Genomic DNA, 21818 nt, shown 5'->3' with positions numbered 1-21818 from the left:
TGCTCCACTTTCTTGGTTTGCCTGCCCTCCCTCTCATCTGCGACTGCTTGACAGAATAGAGAACAGAGCAAGACGTCTCATCTCTCGCCTGGATCCATCCTGGATAGATCTGTCATTTCAGCAGAGCCTTTAACATAGGAGGGATGTGGGTGGCCTTACTGTTATGTACAAGGCCAATATTGTCAAAATACCACACTTGGATTCACTTCGAGGACAGCGTGAAACAAGCTTTTATGCCACAAGACGGGCAGAAAGCAGCAACTTCACTCTGGCTGTACCCTTCTCCAGAACATCACTCCATCTGAGATCATACATACCCAGGATGACTCGAGTATGGAACACATTCGTACAGCATAATGATGTCAAAGAGATAAAGTCAGTTGATCAAATGAAAATGCTGGCCCACAGATGGCTCCAACTTCATCCTGCTCCCTACTTGTATGTCTCATAACAATAAAAATGCTTTCAAATGCGCTGATGTAGGTAACAGCTCTTAGCTTGCCAATAAAAAAAAAAAAAAAAAGCTAGGGATCCTTAACCTTGTCAAACCCTGTGTAAAAAAAAAAAAAAAAAAAAAAAAAAAAAAGGAATAATTTTACCCAGCCTTAACCCTTTGAGGGTTTCGGCCGTACTAGTATGGCTTACAAACCAGGGTTTTTGACGTACTAGTACGCCTAAATTTTAGCGCCCTCAAATCTAGTGGGAGAAAGCTGGTAGGCCTACATATGAAAGAATGGGTCTATGTGGTCAGTGTGCACAGTATAAAAAAAATCCTGCAGCACACAGTGCATAATGAGAAAAAAAACTTTGACCGTTTTTTTGGAATAAAACAGCAACCTTGCACTGTATTTTTGTATGGTATTTATTGTTGTATTCTAGTTTTCTTGGTCTCATTTTATAGAATGGAGGACATGTTACAGAAATTGAGATGATTTTGACTGGTTTTACAATGAAAAGTACCTTGAAATTGAGCTCAAAGTAGCAGAAATGTTCGATTTTTACCAAAGTTCAAAAGTAAACAAATCATGCCAAGCGTCCAATACACGTCAACTGGTGAGTCTAATATTCTTTCGCAAGTGCGCCAATATTATTTATACCATTTTTTACACTAATGCAGTAGTCTGCATAACAGTAAATCTTATATTTTTTGTGAGAATAAAAATTCAAGTGGAAAGCAAAAGAATGTAAGAGGGGCCTTGGGACGTGACTAATGAACAGAGAAAATGTCATTTTAGTGCCAGGAATGTCTTTCTTGTTTATTCTGGACCCTATTTGGAAATTGGCATCTTTTGAAATTTGTGTGAAATTGGCAAAATTGCTAAATTCTGACCACTGTACTGGATAGTTGAAACTGGTAAATGGGTGGTTTCTTGCACTCATTCGATAGAAAAAATGGAGTTCTAGCGAAATATTCATGTTTTTTGTCGACTAGTACAGTGGAAGTGGCCGAAAATAGGGCTCAAAGTGGGCTAAATCGCCGATGCATAAACATCGCCAAGACCACTAACTTCGTGAGAGCATAATTCCGTAAGTTTTCCATCAAATTTCATACTTTTGGTGTCATTATGATCGGGAAAACATACTCTATCTTTTCATAAGAGATTTTTTTTTTTTTAAATTTGGCCGACCCTGAGAACGAGTCTCGGAGAGAGCCTGTCGACCCTCAAAGGATTAAATGCCTCATTCCCTTGCATGTTGTGTTAAGAGATGGTGATGTAGCTCAACTGAGCAGTAGACTGCCGTGAGTGGTAGTTTCATTAAATAATGACACACATACATTTCATCCATCACACCTGCTCCACTTTTAAGCTAATCTACAATCAAACTTGTTTTCAAAACACAACGACTTTCATGCTTATACTACTACTTGGCACTTTAAGCATCACTCTCATTGCATCTGGGTGCCAGAATTACTATCCAAAAATGAGATGGGCTGATGAAATTATCAAAAATTTATTTAATACACAAATGAGTATGGTATGAGCATGGTCACAAATACATGTAACTGATAGCATGGGAGGGTGTTTACATTTGGAGCGAGACTAGACCTTCCCCAAAAAAGTGGCCTCGTGCATAGGCTGACCACGAAATGGAGTGGCAATAGATCCTGCGGCGTGCCATATTTTTCCCTCAATTTACATTGTCCTAAAAGAAGATCACAGTATATCATCAAAATAATGCAACAATTTTTCAACCGTTTTACAGTGAAAAGTGTTAACAGATCATGTCTTAATTAATGGTACACTGTATATCAGCTTAACTGTTTGGATCACCTATCACCTCTTCATGCCTGGGAAATTTTTTTAGGAAAAGTCAGATCTATACAATGTATTATGGGTAACTGCCTCAGTGGCACATGTAAGCAATGCATGTTCTGCATGTTTAAAGTAATAAAGCACCTTGAAATACATCTATTATCCCAGCAAAGTAGAAAAAATAAAAAAATAGAAGATTTACTGTTATGCAGACTACTGCAATATTGTAATAACTGTATAAATTTTGTCAACCCATTCATGACTGCATATTAGAACAGATACTTGGACATTTATTGGAAAATGACATTATTTGTTTACTTTTGAACATCGGCAAAAATCAAACATTTCCCCTACTTTGAGCTCCATTTGAAGGTTCTTTTCATAGTAAAACCATTCAAAATCACCTCTATTTCTATAATATGTTTACCATTCTATCAAATGAGACCAAGAAAACGAGAATACAACCATAAATACTATACGAAAATAGACCACAAAGACGGCATTTTAACCCATAAACGGTCCAAGCAGATCTACGTTCACATGTGTAGTGCTACAAAAGTAGATCTACGCTTTTTACATATTTTCAAATGTAAAAACAAAAATAAGGAGAACAAAGTTTTTTTTACACATTTTCAAATGTAAAAAAACAAAAAGATCTACTTTTTTTACATACTTTCAAATGTTGAAAAAACATATATATACGTTTGGACCGTTTACGGGTTAATTAAAAGAAAAAAAAGTCAGTTTTTTTTCTCATTATGCACTGCGTATTGCAGGATTTTTTTATATGGTGCACACTGACCACACAGACCCATTCTCTCACATGTGGACCTACCAGCTTTCTCCTGCTTGATTTGAAGTCGCTAGAATTTATAAGTACATATACGTCAAAAACGGTGGCTCATAAGACGTATATATATGACCAAAACAGTCAAAGGGTTAACAATGACCAAGATATTAATGAATGTGTCAATGTATCCTATAAGTAGTTAACAGCCTATACAATACACATTGTCTACTAAAAATAAAAGGATCACAACAAAGGAAAAATAACCATTAACAAAAAGAACAATTATTAAAAACACAGAGAGGGGGGGGGATTAATACTTAAGAACAAGCACTGGGATATATTATTACATTTTCCAAACTTACACGGAAATCAAGACAACTATGGGTATATTATGCCAAGAGAATCAAACAAAAGATGATATTAAAAAAATAGACCTGGAAAACACCCTCAAACATGAGGCACCAGTCAATTAGCTAAATCTTGACTAAACTAAAGAACCCCTCCTTCCAATTACCCAATCTGCAAATAAACTATGTAAATGAATTCCTTGGAATAATATGAACAAACTTAGCCAGCAAAATTCCATACTCCCCTGCCCAATTAAGAAATCATTTCGCTGATAACGACTTAAGTTCTCTTAACCTATCCCTAACTAATTACACAGTGTGTGGAGTGTGAGCAGCGTAATATTTAGTGAAGGGATTCAGGGAAACCGGTTATAGGGAAACCGGTTATTTTTATGTAGCCGGACTTGAGTCCTGGAAATGGGAAGTACAATGCCTGCACTCTAAAGGAGGGGTTCGGGATATTGGCAGTTTGGAAGGATATGTTGTGTATCTTTATAGGTACATGCTTCTAAGCTGCTGTGTTCTGAGCACCTCTGCAAAAACAGTGATTATGTGTGAGTGAGGTGAAAGTGTTGAATGATGATGAAAGTATTTTCTTTTTGGGGATTTTCTTTCTTTTTTGAGTCACCCTGCCTCGGTGGGAGACGGCCGACTTGTTAAAAAAAAAAAAAAAAATTATTTCAATAATAATGTCATTGAAAACACAACAGAAAAGAAAGGTAATATACCACTACTATCATACAAAAAGTGAATCCTGTTCTCTCACCAACCATTCCAGCATTATTCAATAATTCAACATGAAAGTTACACAAATCTACAGAAGTGGTGACCCAAGAGAGGTTAATAATTAAAGGCCAATTTCTAACTTACCTATATTATTAATTTTTTTAAAAAATAATACATAAGAAAGGAGGAACACTGCAGGAGGCCTGTTGGCCCATACTAGGCAGGTCCTTTACAATTCAACCCACTAACAAAACATTTGCCCAACCCAATTTTCAATGCCACCCAAGAAATAAGCTCTGATGTGAAAGTCCCACTCAAATCCAACCTCTCTCACTCATGTACTTATCCAACCTAAATTTGAAACAACCGAAGTCCCAGCCTCAACAACCCAACTAGGTAGACTGTTCCACTCATCAACTACCCTATTTCCAAACCAACACTTATCTAATTTAAATCCATTACTGCAGGTTCTCTCTTGGAGAGACATCCTCAAGACCTTATTAATATCCCCTTTATTAATACCTATCTTCCACTTATACACTTCGATCAGGTCTCCCCTCATTCTTCGTCTAACAAGTGAATGTAACTTAGAGTCATTAATCTTTCTTCATAAGGAAGATTTCTAATGCTATGTATTAATTTAGTCATCCTACGCTGAATGTTTTCTAACGAATTTATGTCCATTCTGTAATATGGAGACCAGAACTGAGCTGCATAATCTAGGTGAGGCCTTACTAATGATGTATAAAGCTGCAGTATGACCTCTGGACTTCTGTTGCTTACACTTCTTGATATAAATCCCAGTAATCTATTTGCCTTATTACGTACACTTAGGCATTGCTGTCTTGGTTTAAGGTTGCTGCTCACCATAACCCCCAAGTCCTTTTCGCAATCTGTATGGCTAAGTTATGAATTCATACATTAATAAATGTATGAATTCATAACCACCTACCAATATTTTTGACCTCAGCACAACTGTCTGGGTCTTTTGCAATCTCTTCATACCACTGAAAAAAATCTAAGGCCAGGAAGGTCCATACAGTGCATCATGGTTAACTACACAGGTGATGACTATGTATCTGACATACTAGTATGTCTAAATATCATAAGTAAACAATGAAGGTGATGACTACGTATCTGACGTATTAGTATGCCTAACTATCATAAGTAGTCAGCTGCTGCTGTTTCTCCACCAGCTTCCCTACCAGAAAACAGTGTGGAAGTGGCATAAGAATGACTTATTCATTCCAAATGTATTACAATTTCATGATATTAACAGTGGGATTTAGCCACAGCACAGTAAGTAGATTTAACGTATGAGAACCTAATAAGTCAGACAATGCAACATATTTCCATGTTCGAATAAGTATTACACCTTGAAACAATCGTAACATCATAGGGTTCTGTTGTAAATATATGTCTGACAGTAGTCTGAAAGAAACAGGTGTTATGGACACACAGTATGTTTATATAACCCAGGATATTCTTTCAAGTTGAAAGTGAACATAGATAAGAGTAAGGTGATGAGGGTATCAAATGATTTAGATAAAGAAAAATTGGATATCACATTGGAGAGAAGGAATATGGAAGAAGTGAATGTTTTTTCAGATATTTGGGAGTTGATGTGTCAGCGGATGGGTTTATGAAGGATGAGGTTAACCATAGAATTGATGAGGGAAAAAAGGGGAGTGGCGTGTTGATGTATATGTGGAGACAAAAAAATGTTATCAGTGGAGGCAAAGAAGGGAATGAATGAAGGTATAGCGGTACCAACACTCATATATGGGTGTGAAGCTTGGGTTGTAAATGCTGCAGCAAGGAGGTGGTTGGAGGCAGTGAAGATGTCTTGTTTAACCCTTTCAGGGTCCGTCCCGTAGATCAACGGCTTTACGTTGAGTGTCCAAACCATAGATCTATGCCAAAATTCTAGCGCCGTCAAATTTAGCGCAAAAACGCTCATAGGCCTACATGTGAGAGAACGGGTCTGCGTGGTGGGTGTGCGCCATAAACAAAAAATCTAGGCACCCGCATAGCATTGTGGGAACGCCGGCTCAGTTACCCTTGTTCACCATGCCTCGTCGCAAGTCAGCTCTCACTCCCCGGAAAATTGGGACTCTCCTCTTCCTATCTGATAGTTCTGACACTGATGGAAGTGGAAATGAAGACGAATTCTACGGCTTTGATCAGTTAGTGACCGAAAAGAATGACCAGGATATCGACAATAGTGCAGAAAACCCTGACAATCCTCAACCTTCTACCTCTGGTGTGGGCACTCGTGACTCACGGTTGGTTGTTCCTCATCGCAAGAGAAAACTAATATTTTCGCGTGGCCAGGCCTCTGACTTCAGTAATGATGATGATAGTGACGTGGACTGTGATTTTATTGCGCTCGACGATCAATCGAGTAGTGATAGTGAGGAATCATATTCACCAGTGAAGCGTCGGTATGTTCGCCGCTGCATGCGCTCGGGTAGTGTACCCTATGCTGTGCCCAGGGGACGGAGTACATCCCGGAGTACATCCCGTGGCCCAACACCAGTTTTAGGTAGTGATAGTGAGGATGATGTGGCTACACTTGACATGGATAGACCACAGGCATCAGTGGATGGTGTTTGTGGTGATGGTAGTGGCACCGCCATGCGTGACTCACGAGGCCACGCTGGGACCCACGCTGCTGACTCGTCAGTTCAAGGACAAAGCAGAGCGCCAGCCACCAGCCCACCACAACCACAACCACCCGCACAACCAGCCTATGATGTCCAGTATCCACCAGCAAACCGTATGTGGGATTGGCAGCAAAATCCCAATTTTGTTCCCAAGCCTCACCACTTTGATGATTCTCAAAGTGGAATTCTACCTACTTGTCCCCTTGGAACCACGGCCAATGAACTGGAATTCTTTGAATTATTCTTTGACCAGCCATTGATGGAAATTATTGTCAGGGAAAGTAATAAGTATTTTGAGTACACCATGGCAAATACGATCTTATCACCACAGTCAAGACTACACAGGTGGAAAGAGACGACTGTTGCAGAAATGTATTTGCTTTTTGCAACAATAATGCTTATGCCTCACGTCTATGAGCATAATATAAAAGCATACTGGTCCACAGATCGGCTAATTTCTACCCCGGTCTTCAGTGAAATCATACCAGTGAACAGGTTTATCCTACTGTTACATATGTTGCACTTCTCTGACAAAACCAGGCCTGACAGAAGTGACAGGTTATACAAGATTAGAAATGTTTTCATGTATCTCAAACAAAAGTTCAGCATATACTTTTATCCATTCAAGAATCTTGTAATTGACGAGTCTTTGATTTTGTTCAAAGGTAGACTGTCATTCAAGCAGTATATACCGAGCAAGAGGAAACGCTTTGGTATAAAACTGTTTGTACTCTGTGATTGTGACAGTGGCCTAGTGTTGGATATTGTTGTATACACGGGTAGTAAAACATTGAAAGATACCAAGATGTTATTGGGTATCTCAGGTGACGTGGTGAGAAACATGATGGCACCTTATCTTGGTAAGGGGCATACATTATATACCGATAACTGGTACACAAGCCCATTACTCAGTGATTTCATGCGAGTGAACATGACAGATGTGTGTGGCACAGTGCGTTCTAATCGTAAACATATGCCCAGGCTCAACGCAGGTGCTCGTGGTGATGACGTGCAGGTGTTTACTGCCAATGACATCATGGCATTACGGTGGCATGACAAACAAGATGTTACATTGTTGACAACCATTCACCGTAATGAAATGCAAGACAGTGGCAAAGTTGATCGAGTGACTAATGAACGTATTCGAAAACCAGTGACAGTGATTGATTATACACAAAACGTGCGCTTGGTTGACAAATGTGACATGCAGATTGGTTTTGTTGACTGTGTTCGTAAGAGTTACAAGTGGTACATGAAACTTTTCTTCCATCTCATGGACATTTCAATGCTCAATGCATATAATATGTACCAAATAAAGACTGGCAACAGACCACCGTATGGTGAATTTTGTTTGTCTGTTGTCAGACAACTCATAATGAAGTACCAGGTAACAACACCTGCTATACAACACGGTCCTCGAATTCCTCAGGATATACCCAAGCGTTTGAGGAGGGAAGGTGATCATTTCATAATACAACTTCCTTCAACTCAGAAGAAATTTGCTCAGAAGAGATGCATCGTCTGTGCACAAACAAATAGACGGCAACAAAGAGGCAAAGACACTCGGTTTATGTGTGAGGAATGTAAGGTGCCTCTGTGCATGGTGCCTTGTTTCAAGGAGTTCCACAAGCTCCAGCAGTTCTAAAACCATGTCCAGTAATTGTAAATATGCAAATATATGATAGAACATTAGTATTATACAAGATTTGTGCATGTTTATTGTAATAAACAACAGTGGTAAACAATAATATGATGATAACTTTAGTGCGGTTATTGTGTTCAATACAGTGAGTTTATATAAATACATTATATACAGTATTGGTCTCTCAGGCCCCAAATGTTAGTAGGAATAGAAAAAAATTGGAAAAGAAAAGAAAAAACAACAAAAACCGCAAAATAATGTAATGCGCGTATGTGGAATTCGTCGATGTTGCCGCCACCACATCATTTTCGACAAACTTCTTGGCACTGTATCTCGGTAAGTACTGATCAGAATTTTTTTTTTGTCTTATTACCTTCACAAAAATATGCTCTTTAATTCTGTAAGAAAAAATAATTTTTTTTTTTTTTTCAAAATTTCTTGGACACTGGAGCACCACTTCAGATTTTGGCCTTGGACCCTGAAGGGGTTAAGGGCAATGTGTGGTGTAAATATTATGCAGAGAATTCAAAGTGTGGGAATTAGGAGAAGGTGTGGAGTTAATAAAAGTACTAGTCAAAGGGCTGAACAGGGGTTGTTGAGGTGGTTTGGTCATTTAGAGAGAATGGATCAAAGTAGAATGATATGGAGAGCGTATAAATCTGTAGAGGAAGGAAGGCAGGGTAGGGGTCGTCCTCGTAAAGGTTGGAGGGAGAGGGTAAAGGAGGTTTTGTGGGCAAAGGGCTTGGACTTCCAGCAGGTGTGCATGAGCATGTTAGATAGAAGTCAATGGAGACGAATGGTTTTTGGGACCTGATGAACTGTTGGAGTGTGAACAGGGTAATATTTAGTGAAGGGATTCAGGGAAACCGCTTATTTTTATATAGCCGGACTTGGGTACTGGAAATGGAAAGTACAATGCCTGCACTTTAAAGGAGGGGTCTGGGATATTGGCAGTTTGGAGGGATATGTTGAAAGAAAAATATGCTTCTAAACTGCTGTATCTGGGCGCCTCTGCAAAAACAGTGATTATGTATGAGTGAGGTGAAAGTATTGAATGAAGATGAAAGTATTTTCGTTTTGGGGATTTTCTTTCTTTTTGGGTCACCTTGCCTAGGTGGGAGATGGCCTACTTGTTGAAAAAAAAAAATTTGATACAACTGTAATATTATAAGTATTTCTTGTACATAATGAAGAATAAAAAGAGACAATACCGTAACTGGTACAATACAAAAATAACTCCGCACATACGAGACTGAAACTTATGATGATGTTTCAGTGCAATATGAACCATTAACTAGTCATACAGAAGCACACTATACCCATCCCTGATGCCCTCTCCTATATTTTCTGGCTCTCTTTCCTTTGTTTTTCTGTATGACTAGTAAATGGTGCCCGGTGGCCTGGTGGCTGAAGCTCTCGCTTCACACACAGAGGGCCCGGGTTTGATTCCCGGCGGGTCGAAACATTTTGACACGTTTCCTTACACCTGTTGTCCTGTTCACCTAGCAGCAAATAGGCACCTGGGTGTTAGTCAACTGGTGTGGGTCGCATCCTGGGGAACAAGATTGAGGACCCCAATGGAAATAAGTTAGACAGTCCTAGATGACACACTGACTTTCTTGGGTTATCCTGGGTGGCTAACCCTTCGGGGTTAAAAATCCGAAGAAAATCTTATCTTATCTGCACGTCTAATTTATCAATGGTCATACCAAAATGCCATCTTATGCTTCAGTCTCCTATGTGCAGGTTATTTGTGTATTATACACAGTGTCAGAAGATAGCAGTAAAAAAAAAAAAAAAAATTATTTCATCAACATACAGTAGGGCCCGACTTACACAGCAGGTTAGGTTCCAGGCTGTCACTGGAAAACAGACTTCGCCGGAAGGCAGAACGCCATTTTTTTCCATTTATAAATGCATATAAATGCCAGACAACAAGTTTACACTAAATTATATTAAGTTCATAATAGAACTAGGCATTAAAAACACACAAAGTAAAATACATTCACAGTACATTCATTATTTATCTTAAAGTATTTGTAATCTTAATGTAGGGAGAGAGGTTAGTAGTACTTATTTGTAGGAAGTCAGGTGCAGGTAGCCCAGGCGTAGGTAGCCCTGGCTCCCCGTCTCATACTTTTTTTTTTTTTTTTCAACAAGTCGGCCGTCTCCCACCGAGGCAGGGTGACCCTAAAAAGAAAGAAAATCCCCAAAAAGAAAATACTTTCATCATCATTCAACACTTTCACCACACTCACACATTATCACTGTTTTTGCAGAGGTGCTCAGAATACAACAGTTTAGAAGCATATACGTATAAAGATACACAACATATCCCTCCAAACTGCCAATATCCCAAACCCCTCCTTCAAAGTGCAGGCATTGTACTTCCCATTTCCAGGACTCAAGTCCAACTATATGAAAATAATACTTAATATACTTAATATACAATATTTAAAACATCCCAGAGAGGTAAAATACTCATACAGTACACTCATTATTTACCTTAAAATATGTGTAGTCTTAACCCTTAAATGGTCCAAACGTATATATACGTTTTTTCAACATCTGAAAGTATGTAAAAAAATGTAGATCTTTTTTTTTTGTTTTACATGTGAAAACGTGTAAAAAAAACTTTTATCTATTTTTTTTTTTTGTTATATTTGAAAATATGTAAAAAAAAGTAGATCTACTTTTGTAGCACTACGAATTTGGTATAAACCTTGGTAATAAATACCGACAAGTTGGTTTAGAAAGACACGTAAGCAAACACTATAACATATTTATTAGAAAACGTTTCGGTCCTGGGACCTTGATCACTTCTAACATACAGAGGTAGAAAGACATTATATATATAGGCGGAGAGTGAGATGTGATGCACGTGACCTGAGGAATGTCATAAGAACATAAGAATGGAGGAACACTGTAGAAAGCCTACTGGCCCATGCGAGGCAGGTCCTTATCAGAACAACCCCTGCCCACGATGAGGATGGGCAGACGATGAAATCATGTGACTCCCGCGCCGCTGGGTTGGTACTTAAGCAGCACCAACCCAACGGCGCGGGAGTCACATGATTTCATCGTCTGCCCGTCCTCATCGTGGGCAGGGGTTGTTTTGATAAGGACCTGCCTCGCATGGGCCAGTAGGCTTTCTACAGTGTTCCTCCATTCTTATGTTCTTATGACATTCCTCAGGTCACGTGCGTCACATTTCACTCTCCGCCTATATATATAATGTCTTTCTACCTCTGTATGTTAGAAGTGATCAAGGTCCCAGGACCGAAACGTTTTCTAATAAATATGTTATAGTGTTTGCTTACACTACGAATTTGAACATCGATCTGTTTGGACCGTTTAAGGGTTAATATAGGAAGAGAGGTGAGTAGTATTTATTTGTAGGAAGTCAGTGTAGGTAGCCGGTAGGCATAGCCCGCCTGGGATACACCTACCGGCTACCTACACTGTGGCTCAGAGCCATATTATTAACATCAACATACGTACCTTGTTCACTGAATTTAATCATTTCTAACAACTACCTTTAGATGCCATCATAAACGAAGGGAGAAGTAATGAATAATTCATGCCGAAAATTGTAAACAAAAGTGGAGTGGGGGAGTGGCTGGGCCAAATGCAGATTCATACACGTTTTCTCTGATGGCTGAGAAGAGAAAACGTAATGTTGTCCCTGCACCCAGCTACCACACAGGTCCACAGGTATTATTATCAGAGCACATAAAATATGCAATAAATGCCAGACAACAAGTTTACACTAACTTATATTAAGTTAGCAATAGAAATAGGCATTAAAAACACAATAAAAGGTAAGATACACACAGAGTACACTTATTACTTACCTTAAAATATTAATATTAATGTGTGAGAGGTGAGTGGCAGGATGTTTATTGAATAAAATCAGAATGGCACACCATCATCCTCTAACTTAGCACTTAAAGCAAGAGGCTTACGACTCCTCTTTTTATCACAGCTAACCTTAGACGCCATCGTCAATGAAAGCCAACTAGTTAACAAAAGAGTAAACGAGATACAGAGTTCAGACAATGTAAGAATACAAACTGAACAGATAGTGGGCGATCACTTGGTCAGGCAAAATAAATGCATATTAATATGTGTCTACTTTTAGTTCATTCATGTACGTTTGTAAGAGTCTGTAAAACATTTACCTCGATATTTTTTTATTATAATAATTACCTCACAATACAAATACTCTTACACTGTGCACAAGTTGTACAAGTTGGAACAGAATAAACAAACAGCAACACACCATTTTTAGACTGAATGAAGACATTACAGTATCATTATTACGGTGGACCCTCGACCAACGATATTAATCCGTTCCTGAGGACTCATCGTTAGTCAAAATTATCGTTACTTGAGTTAATTTTCCCCATAAGAAATAACAAAAATCAAATTAATCTGTGCAAGACACCCAAAAGTATGAAAAAAAAAATTTTACCACATGAAATATTAAGTTTAATGCAATAGAATAATTACAATAACAACAATAACAATAGATTAATAACAATAGAATATTGGACACTTACCTTTAATGAAGATCTGGTGATGATTGATGGGATGGGAGGAGGGGAGAGTATGGATGGTGTTAGTGTTTAGAAGGGGAATACCCTTCCATTAGGACTTGAGGTGTCAAGTCCTTGAGGACATTATTTTTCCTGAACACTCGGGGAGTTTCAGAGTGATACACCAATAAAGGCTTCACTTTGCAATCACCACTAGCATTAGCACACATCACCACTAGTTGTAGGCATTTTTTTAATTAAATCGTCATGCAAGTTTCTAGCCTTTTCACATATGATCGCTTGAGAGATGCTATCTCCTGCTATCTGTTTTTCGTTTATCCACACCAATAACAGTCTCTCAACATCTTCTATCACTTGCAATCTCAGTTTCAAAAACATAGTTGCACCTTTGGCAAGAACAGCTTCCTTGATTGCCGTTTTCTTACCCACAATAGTAGCGATGGTTGATTGGGGTTTTGTGTACAACCTGGCCAGCTCGGAGACACGCACTCCACTTTCATACTTAGCAATGATCTCTTTCTTCATCTCCAAAGTAATTCTCACCCTTTTTGCTGTAGGGTTGGCACTAGAAGCTTTCTTGGGGCCCATGGTGACTTATTTTGCAGGTGCAATCACTACAAACGCTGTGATAATATGAAATGTTCTGATTGTAAGTTTGGATGGGACCAAGGTGGCTGGCTGGCTTGTAAACACTGGCCACAAGTGGACGCGTCTCGTACGGAACGAATCGCATTGGTTGAGTTTTTTAGTTCTAGTCGAGGCAAAATTTTTGCGTTAAAATGTATCGCTAGTCGGATTTAATGTTAGATGATGCCAGCGTTGGTCGAGGGTCCACTGTATTATTATTATTATTATTATAAAAAGCACTAAACCCACAAGGGTTGTGAATTGCTATATATAGAGTGAAGGCATACGAAAAGAATATTTTTCTACAGTTATCCCCCAGTTTTACTAGAGAAAACGGAATTCTTCCAACACTCCCTACACAGCTTTGTGAACAAATCTCATATTTACGTCAATTTCTATTCTGTGAGTGTATGTATCATGTTTATATGCTATGTAAAGGGTTTCATATATAATTTTGAGGAAAATATCATAGATGGATTAATGAAAATGCCTATATTAATGTAAAACAAGATATTTAGTGTGCCCAAGAGTAATTATTATTACGTAGTATTGGCGTCATGAGTAGAGAGAGACTTAGTGATTTTAATGTGTACCTGCACACCAGCACAGTAAGTATATTTAGGTACAGGTACACATAAGTATAATTATCAGAGTACATATAAAATACGCAGTAACTTTAACCCTTTGACTGTTTTGGTCGTATATATACGTCTTACGAGCCAGTGTTTCAGATGTATATATACTCAATAATTCTAGTGGCTTCAAATCAATCGGAAGAAAGCTGGTAGGCCCACATGTGAGACAATGGGTCTGTGTGGTCAGTGTGCACCACATAAAAAAAATCCTGCAGCACACAGTGTGTAATGAGAAAAAAAAAACTGATCGTTTTTTTGGATTAAAACGCCGACTTTGAGGTGTATTTTCGTATAGTATTTATCGATGTATTTGCGTTTTCATGGTCTTAGGTGATAAAATGGAAAACACATTACAGAAATAGAGATGATTTTCATTACTTTGACAATGAAAACGACCTTGAAACTGAGCTCAAAGTAGCGGAAATGTTCGATTTTTACCAATGTTCAGGAGTAAACAAATCACACCACACGTCCAATACACGTCAACTGGGGAGTCTAATATTCTTTCACTAGTGCACTGATATTATTTGTACCATTTTTACAATAATGCAGTAGTCTGCATAACAGTAAATTTTATATTTTTTTGTATGAATAAAAAATCAAAATAGAAAGCAATAGTAATATAAGAGGGGCCTAGGGACGTGACTAATGAACAGAGGATATGTTATATTTTAGTGCCAAGAATGTCTACATTGTTTATTCTGGACCCTTTTTTGAAATTGGCATCTTTTTTAATTTGCGTGAAATTGGCCAAATTGCCAATTTCTGACCACAATATTGGGTAGTCCAAATTGGTAAATGGGAGGTTTCTTGTACTCAGCTGATAGATAAAATGGAGTTCTAAAGAAATAGCTATGAGTTTGGTCAACTGGAACAACAGAATTGGCTGAAAATAGGGCTCAAATTCGGCGAAATCGCCGATACGCAAATGTCGCCGAGACTGCTAACTTCGCGGAAGCGTAATTCCATGAGTTTTTGACCAAATTTCGAACTTTTGGTGCCATTACCATCGGGAAAAGATTCTCTATCATTTCATAAGAAAAAACTTTTTTTTTTTTTTTTTAAATTTAGCGACATAGAATGACAGTTTCAGAAAGGGGCCTGAAACAGTCAAAGGGTTAAAACACTTGAAATTTTGGAAAGTTTCCTGACAATAATAGATGTGGTCAGGGAGAATGTAAACAAACCAGGTGGGGCATGCCGTATTTGAAAGACCGCTTGCCGTATAGCAAATTCTGGTCATAATTTGACATCGCCGTATTAGCGGAACGCCGTAAGGTGAAACGCCGTAAAGCGGGGCCCTACTGTATACTGTATTTTCCAAGTGGAAACATGTTAGGTTAAGCATTTCCCCATGTTTGAAGTTCTAAAAAAGTTAAACTGAAAAAAAAAACATAATTTGTAAAATGTAAAATGTATACATGTCTATCACTGGTGTATTTATGCTGCTGATGCTGACAAGTGGTCATTTTTTTTGCCAACTTCAACACACCATAAAATCTATAATTTTTTAATTAGATTCCACTCATTTTAGTCTTATCTGATTCATAAAAATGCACTCTTTCATTCTATGAGAAAAAAAAAATTCTTTTCAAACTCTTCCCATACACAAAGGAATTCTTTTTTCGGGTATGCCACAGTTTAGGAGTTAACACCACAAATGCATTAGAACACCATACATTTCATATTTTACACATTGCTTATGGAGAGCATGTCTTACCTTTGTTGGATTTAGCAACAGACCCTTTACTGCGATGTCCAAGAGTCTGGTGCTTCTTGTTCTGCTGCTTGAGAGCAGAGGGTCGATGTGGGTGAGATAAAGCCATCTTCCTTAAAAAAAAAAAAATTAATTAATTAATGTTAATCTTCATTATTTGTGATATTACACTGTGGAAGTCTATATTTAAATATTGTAAAGTACTGCATATTATATTCATGTTGAAGAATGGGGCACTTGTGCAACATTTGGGTATCTTTATTATGGAAAAGTTTTGCCAGTCAGTGGCTTCATCAGTCAAATATAGGAAAGAACAGTGCAATGTGAAAAGTTTTAGGTAATCAGTCCCTCAGCCTGGAGATGATGGGTTTAGTTCATCTATCTTGATAAAAGTACAGCACATGCGCAGAGAAGGGACTTATATACTGTACTATAGACAGGCGAGATGAAGCTGTTATACTGCTCCGCCCCATGCACATTACACATACGGTAGGTCTGACAATTGAACGAATGCTTTTTTGTGCTCCATCAATAAAATGGAAGGCATATTAGCAAAACAGCTAGAAATTAGGCCAAACTGCACATTGGAACTGGCTTAAAAAAAGACTCAAACCAGCAAAATCACTGCTATACAAATTACATCCAGAATGCCAACTTTGCACTTGTGTAATTCCATAAGTGTTCCATCACATTTCGTGTGTTTGGTTTCATTACCTTCAAAAAAATTCTCTATCATTTCAGAAAATAAAACTAGCTTTTTTTTAGGAAAAATTTTGACACTGTCAGCACTTTTAATTTCAGGGAACATGGCAGTGAAACCATTAATGGAGCGGGTAAATGCCATTTTGTCACTTTTACTCTTGGAATGGTGTAGTATTATTTTATCTTATTGCCCTGATACTGTTAAGGTGTTCTTGATCCAAGGAACTTGAGTCACCTTTCCCCTTGCTTGGATCGAATTCGAATACCCCCCATTCCACAGAAGCTATATGACTTCTACAGGTTTAGAGCTTTCCTCCAATTAAAATAAAACCAATGTGATTGGCATCCATCTTCAATGGCTGATCATCAAATGAAATGAATGGAGTGTTTTATGGGTTTAAGTTGTGTAAGCATAAATTTTGTTGGTTCTGAGAAATAACTGGAGAATGCATCTTCTACTCAGCTTTAAACTTTTACTGGCAATGTGTTTTCCTCACAGAAAACAATCATTTGATGTCAGATTGTGTAAATTATCATGTGTCAATTTTATTAATCAAATTGGTGTCTGTGAAATAATAGGAGAACGTCTCTTCTGATCAGAAATAAACCACAGTGCTTGAGTTTATCTAGTTACCCTATGTTAAATCAACTTAATGTTCTTTTATGTGCCTGTAACATGTGTGCTCTCAAGACCATTATTACAAATTTGTATGTTATGTACATTATGCTTACATAAAACAAACTTACTAAATTACTGTAGTTACTTACTTTCTTAAAAACTGGCCAGTCTTACTTAGAGAAAAGTTTGAATTGATTTTGGTCTACAGTAGGGCCCCACTTATATGGCAGGTTAGGTTCCAGGCTACTGCCGGAAAGCAGACATTGCTGGAAAGCAGAACGCCATTTTTTCCACTTATAAATGCATATAAATGCCAGGTAACAAGTTTACACTAACATATTACATTAACAATAGAACTAGGCATTAAAAACAATAAAAAGTAAAATACACACACAGCACACCCATTACTTACCTTAAAATATTTGTAGTCTTAATGTAGGGTGAGATGTGAGTTTCATTTGTAGGAAGTCAGGTCTGGGAGGCATGGTAGCCAGCCAGGTCAGCCCACCCCACCCACATGTAATATACTACATTTAATTAAAGCTCTCCAGAGCGATAAAATACATATACAGCACATTCATTAATTACCTTAAAATATTTGTAGTCTTAATGTAGGGTGAAAGGCGAGTTTTATTTTAAGAAGTCAGGTTTGGGAAGTATGGGTAGTCTACAGGGGCAGCCCTCCCCACCCCACCCCACCCACACAATGTAAACAAAGCAGGCGAACATGTCTGGTTTTCGTCACTTTACATTGTGTACAAGTTGTCTCCATGTTGATACAGTAGAATAATAAAGAGAAACACTCCCATTTTTAAAAGAAATGACGCCCTGAGTGAAGGCATACGAAAGGAATAATTTTCCACTTACCCCCAGTAATATTATAGTGTACACATTTTCTCTTGATGTTGGACTACAAATCGCCTGGCTACCACAAGTCCTACAAGTTGCCTGGCTACCACAACTCCTACAAGTTGACTGGCTACCACAAATCCTACAAGTTGCCTGGCTACCACAAATCCTACAAGTTGCCTGGCTACCACAAGTCCTACAAGATACCTGGCTACCACAAGTCCTACAAGTCACCTGGCTACCACATCTCATATTTGTTAATTTAATCTACTGTGGGGTGTATTTAGATGGATTAAGCAAAATATCTATATTAACGTTTTATACAATATTTAATGTTCCTCTTAGTGATTTTAATGTGTACCTGCATGCCAGCACAGTGTGTAAGTTTACTTAGGTATAGGTACACATAAGTATGAGTTACATACAATAATAATGTAGGTATGTAGTCCGCTTGGGCTCCATACCTACACCTACCTACGTACATAGCTACACGATATTTAACCCTTAACCCTTTGACTGTTTCAGGCCCCTCTCTGAAACTGTCATTCTATGTCGCTCAATTTTTGAAAAAAAAAAAATTATTTTTTCTTATGAAATGATAGAGAATCTTTTCCCGATGGTAATGACACCAAAAGTTCGAAATTTGGTCGAAAACTCGTGGAATTATGCTCCCGCGAAGTTAGCGGTCTCGGCGACATATGCGTATCGGCGATTTCGCCGACTTTGAGCCCAATTTTCAGCCAATTCCATTGTTCCAGTTGACCAAACTCATAGCTATTTCTTTAGAACTCCATTTTATCTATCAGCTGAGTACAAGAAACCGCCCATTTACTAATTTGGACTACCCAATATGGTGGTCAGAAATTGGCAATTTGGCCAATTTCACGCAAAATAAAAAAGTTGCCAATTTCAAAATAGGGTCCAGAATAAACAAGGTAGACATTCGTGGCACTAAAATAACATATGCTTTGTTCATTAGTCACATCTCTAGGCCCCTCTTATATTATTATTGCTTTCTATTTTGATTTTTTATTCATACAAAAAAATACAAAATTTACTGTTATGCAGACGACTGCATTATTGTAAAAATGGTATAAATAATATCAGTGCACTATTGAAAGAATATTAGACTCCCCAGTTGACGTGTATTGGACGTGTGGTGTGATTTATGTACTCTTGAACATTGGTAAAAATCGAACATTTCCGCTACTTTGAGCTCAGTTTCAAGGTCGTTTTCATCGTAAAAGTAATGAAAATCATCTCTATTTCTGTAATATGTTTTCCATTTTATCACCTAAGACCATGAAAACGCGAATACAACGATAAATACTATACGAAAATACACCTCAAAGTCGGCGTTTTATTCCAAAAAAACGATCAGAGGTTTTTTTTTCTCATTACGCAATGTGTGCTGCAGGATTTTTTTTATGTGGTGCACACTGACCACACAGACCCATTCTCTCACATGTGGGCCTACTAGCTTTCTCCCACTTGATTTGAAGCCGCTAGAATTATTGAGTATATATACGTCAGAAACATTGGCTCGTAAGACGTATTTATACGTCGAAAACAGTCAAAGGGTTAAATGGTTCAAACATATATATACGTTTTTTCAACATCTGAAAGTATGTAAAAAAATGTAGATCTTCTTTTTTGTTTTACATTTGAAATCATGTAAAAAAAACTTTTATTTACATTTTTTTTTATATTTGAAAATATGTAAAAAAAAGTAGATCTACTTTTGTAGCACTACGAATTTGAACGTCAATTTGTTTGGACCGTTTAAGGGTTAATGCTGCCCAGAGCCATATTATTACCATTGACATACCATGTTCACCAAGTTTAATTGTTTATAAGAACTACCTTTAGATGCCATCATAAACAAAGAGAGAAGTAATGAATAATTCATGCCAAGAATTGTAAACAAAAGCGTTATGTATTAAGGGGAGTGACGTAATGTTTTCCCTTCACCCGGCTACTACACCTGTTTCTTATATAATTTTGAAAAAAATATCATAGATGGATTAATGAAAATGCCTATATTAATGTAAAATAAGGCATTTAATGTGCCCAAGAGTGATTATTATTAGTATTACATAATGTTTTCCCTCCACCCGGCAACCACACCTCCATAGCACATAAACAGCATGTTTATATGCTATGTATCGTGTTTCTTATATAATTTTGAAGAAAATATCCTATATAGATGGATTAATGAAAATGTCTATACTGATGTAAAATTAGACATTTAACGTGCCCAAGAGTGATTATTATTACATAATAGAGAGATGTGCTCATGGAGAATGTAAACAAACCAGGTGGCACGTGCCATATTTGAAAGACCGCTTGCCGTATAGAAAATTTTGGTCATAACCTGAAATCGCCGTATTAGCGAAACACCATAAGGCGAAATGCCAAAAAGCGGGTCCCTACTGTATATAGGTCCCAATCTACTTTTCTGAAAGAAATTGGAAAAACAAAAATACTGCTGTTCATGCAATAATTTCTGTCCCTCATCTGATTAGCTTCAACCCTTCGAGGCTGATAACTTAATAATGGCACTTCTGAACTGCTTCAAGTTTGATGTACTGTACTTGTGTTTTTTAAGGATATCAGTCTTTTTGGTCTCTCTGAAAGGTCTGAAGTAGATCTGGGCTGTGTAATATCCTAACTTACTCTTTAATTGAAGAAACTGTGATAATAATTTAGAAAATTCTAACCATACAATAGAGCAAAAAAGTAATGTGAAGGACCTGAGAGCGATAATGTCACCTTCAACGACCACAACAATGTATCTACCGCATCTGCTAGGAAAAAGATACGATGGCTAATGAGAACCTTCAAAACTAGGGACGCCAAGCCCATGATATTTCTCTTCATATCGCTTGTAAGTTTACCTGGAGTTTACCTGGAGAGAGTTCCGGGGGTCAACGCCCCCGCGGCCCGGTCTGAGACCAGGCCTCCTGGTGGATCAGAGCCTGATCAACCAGGCTGTTGCTGCTGGCTGCACGCAAACCAACATACGAGCCACAGCCCGGCTGATCCGGAACTGACTTTAGGTGCTTGTCCAGTGCCAGCTTGAAGACTGCCAGGGGTCTGTTGGTAATCCCCCTTATGTGTGCTGGGAGGCAGTTGAACAGTCTCGGGCCCCTGACACTTATTGTATGGTCTCTTAACGTGCTAGTGACACCCCTGCTTTTCATTGGGGGGATGGTGCATCGTCTGCCAAGTCTTTTGCTTTCGTAGTGGGTGATTTTCGTGTGCAAGTTCGGTACTAGTCCCTCTAGGATTTTCCAGGTGTATATAATCATGTATCTCTCCCTCCTGCGTTCCAGGGAATACAGGTTTAGGAACCTCAAGCGCTCCCAATAATTGAGGTGTTTTATCTCCGTTATGCGCGCCGTGAAAGTTCTCTGTACATTTTCTAGGTCGGCAATTTCACCTGCCTTGAAAGGTGCTGTTAGTGTGCAGCAATATTCCAGCCTAGATAGAACAAGTGACCTGAAGAGTGTCATCATGGGCTTGGCCTCCCTAGTTTTGAAGGTTCTCATTATCCATCCTGTCATTTTTCTAGCAGATGCGATTGATACAGTGTTATGGTCCTTGAAGGTGAGATCCTCCGACATGATCACTCCCAGGTCTTTGACGTTGGTGTTTCGCTCTATTTTGTGGCCAGAATTTGTT

The 21818-nt window shown here is 38.2% G+C and overlaps 1 protein-coding gene across 6 annotated transcripts in view; it reads right to left on the bottom strand.

Annotated features, from left to right (window-relative positions):
* The window catches only part of Tsr1 (Tsr1 ribosome assembly factor), a 221479-nt gene that overhangs the window by 166576 nt on the left and 33085 nt on the right, over nt 1-21818 (bottom strand). For 4 of the 6 annotated variants that reach the window (XM_070097035.1, XM_070097039.1, XM_070097036.1 and 1 more), the window contains one exon: nt 15968-16077. In XM_070097035.1, the coding sequence (XP_069953136.1) occupies nt 15968-16077 (110 nt within the window). Of the gene's footprint in view, nt 1-15967; nt 16078-17434; nt 17552-21818 lie in introns of those variants that run through there. The other 2 variants (XM_070097037.1, XM_070097038.1) reach the window with 2 other exon arrangements.

This window comes from Cherax quadricarinatus, chromosome 56 (assembly GCF_038502225.1).
Source record: "Cherax quadricarinatus isolate ZL_2023a chromosome 56, ASM3850222v1, whole genome shotgun sequence".
In the NCBI taxonomy this organism is placed as follows: Eukaryota; Metazoa; Arthropoda; class Malacostraca; order Decapoda; family Parastacidae; genus Cherax; species Cherax quadricarinatus.
The sequence above is the reverse complement of the archived record's forward strand: the minus strand, read 5'-3'. Positions and strand labels throughout refer to the sequence as shown.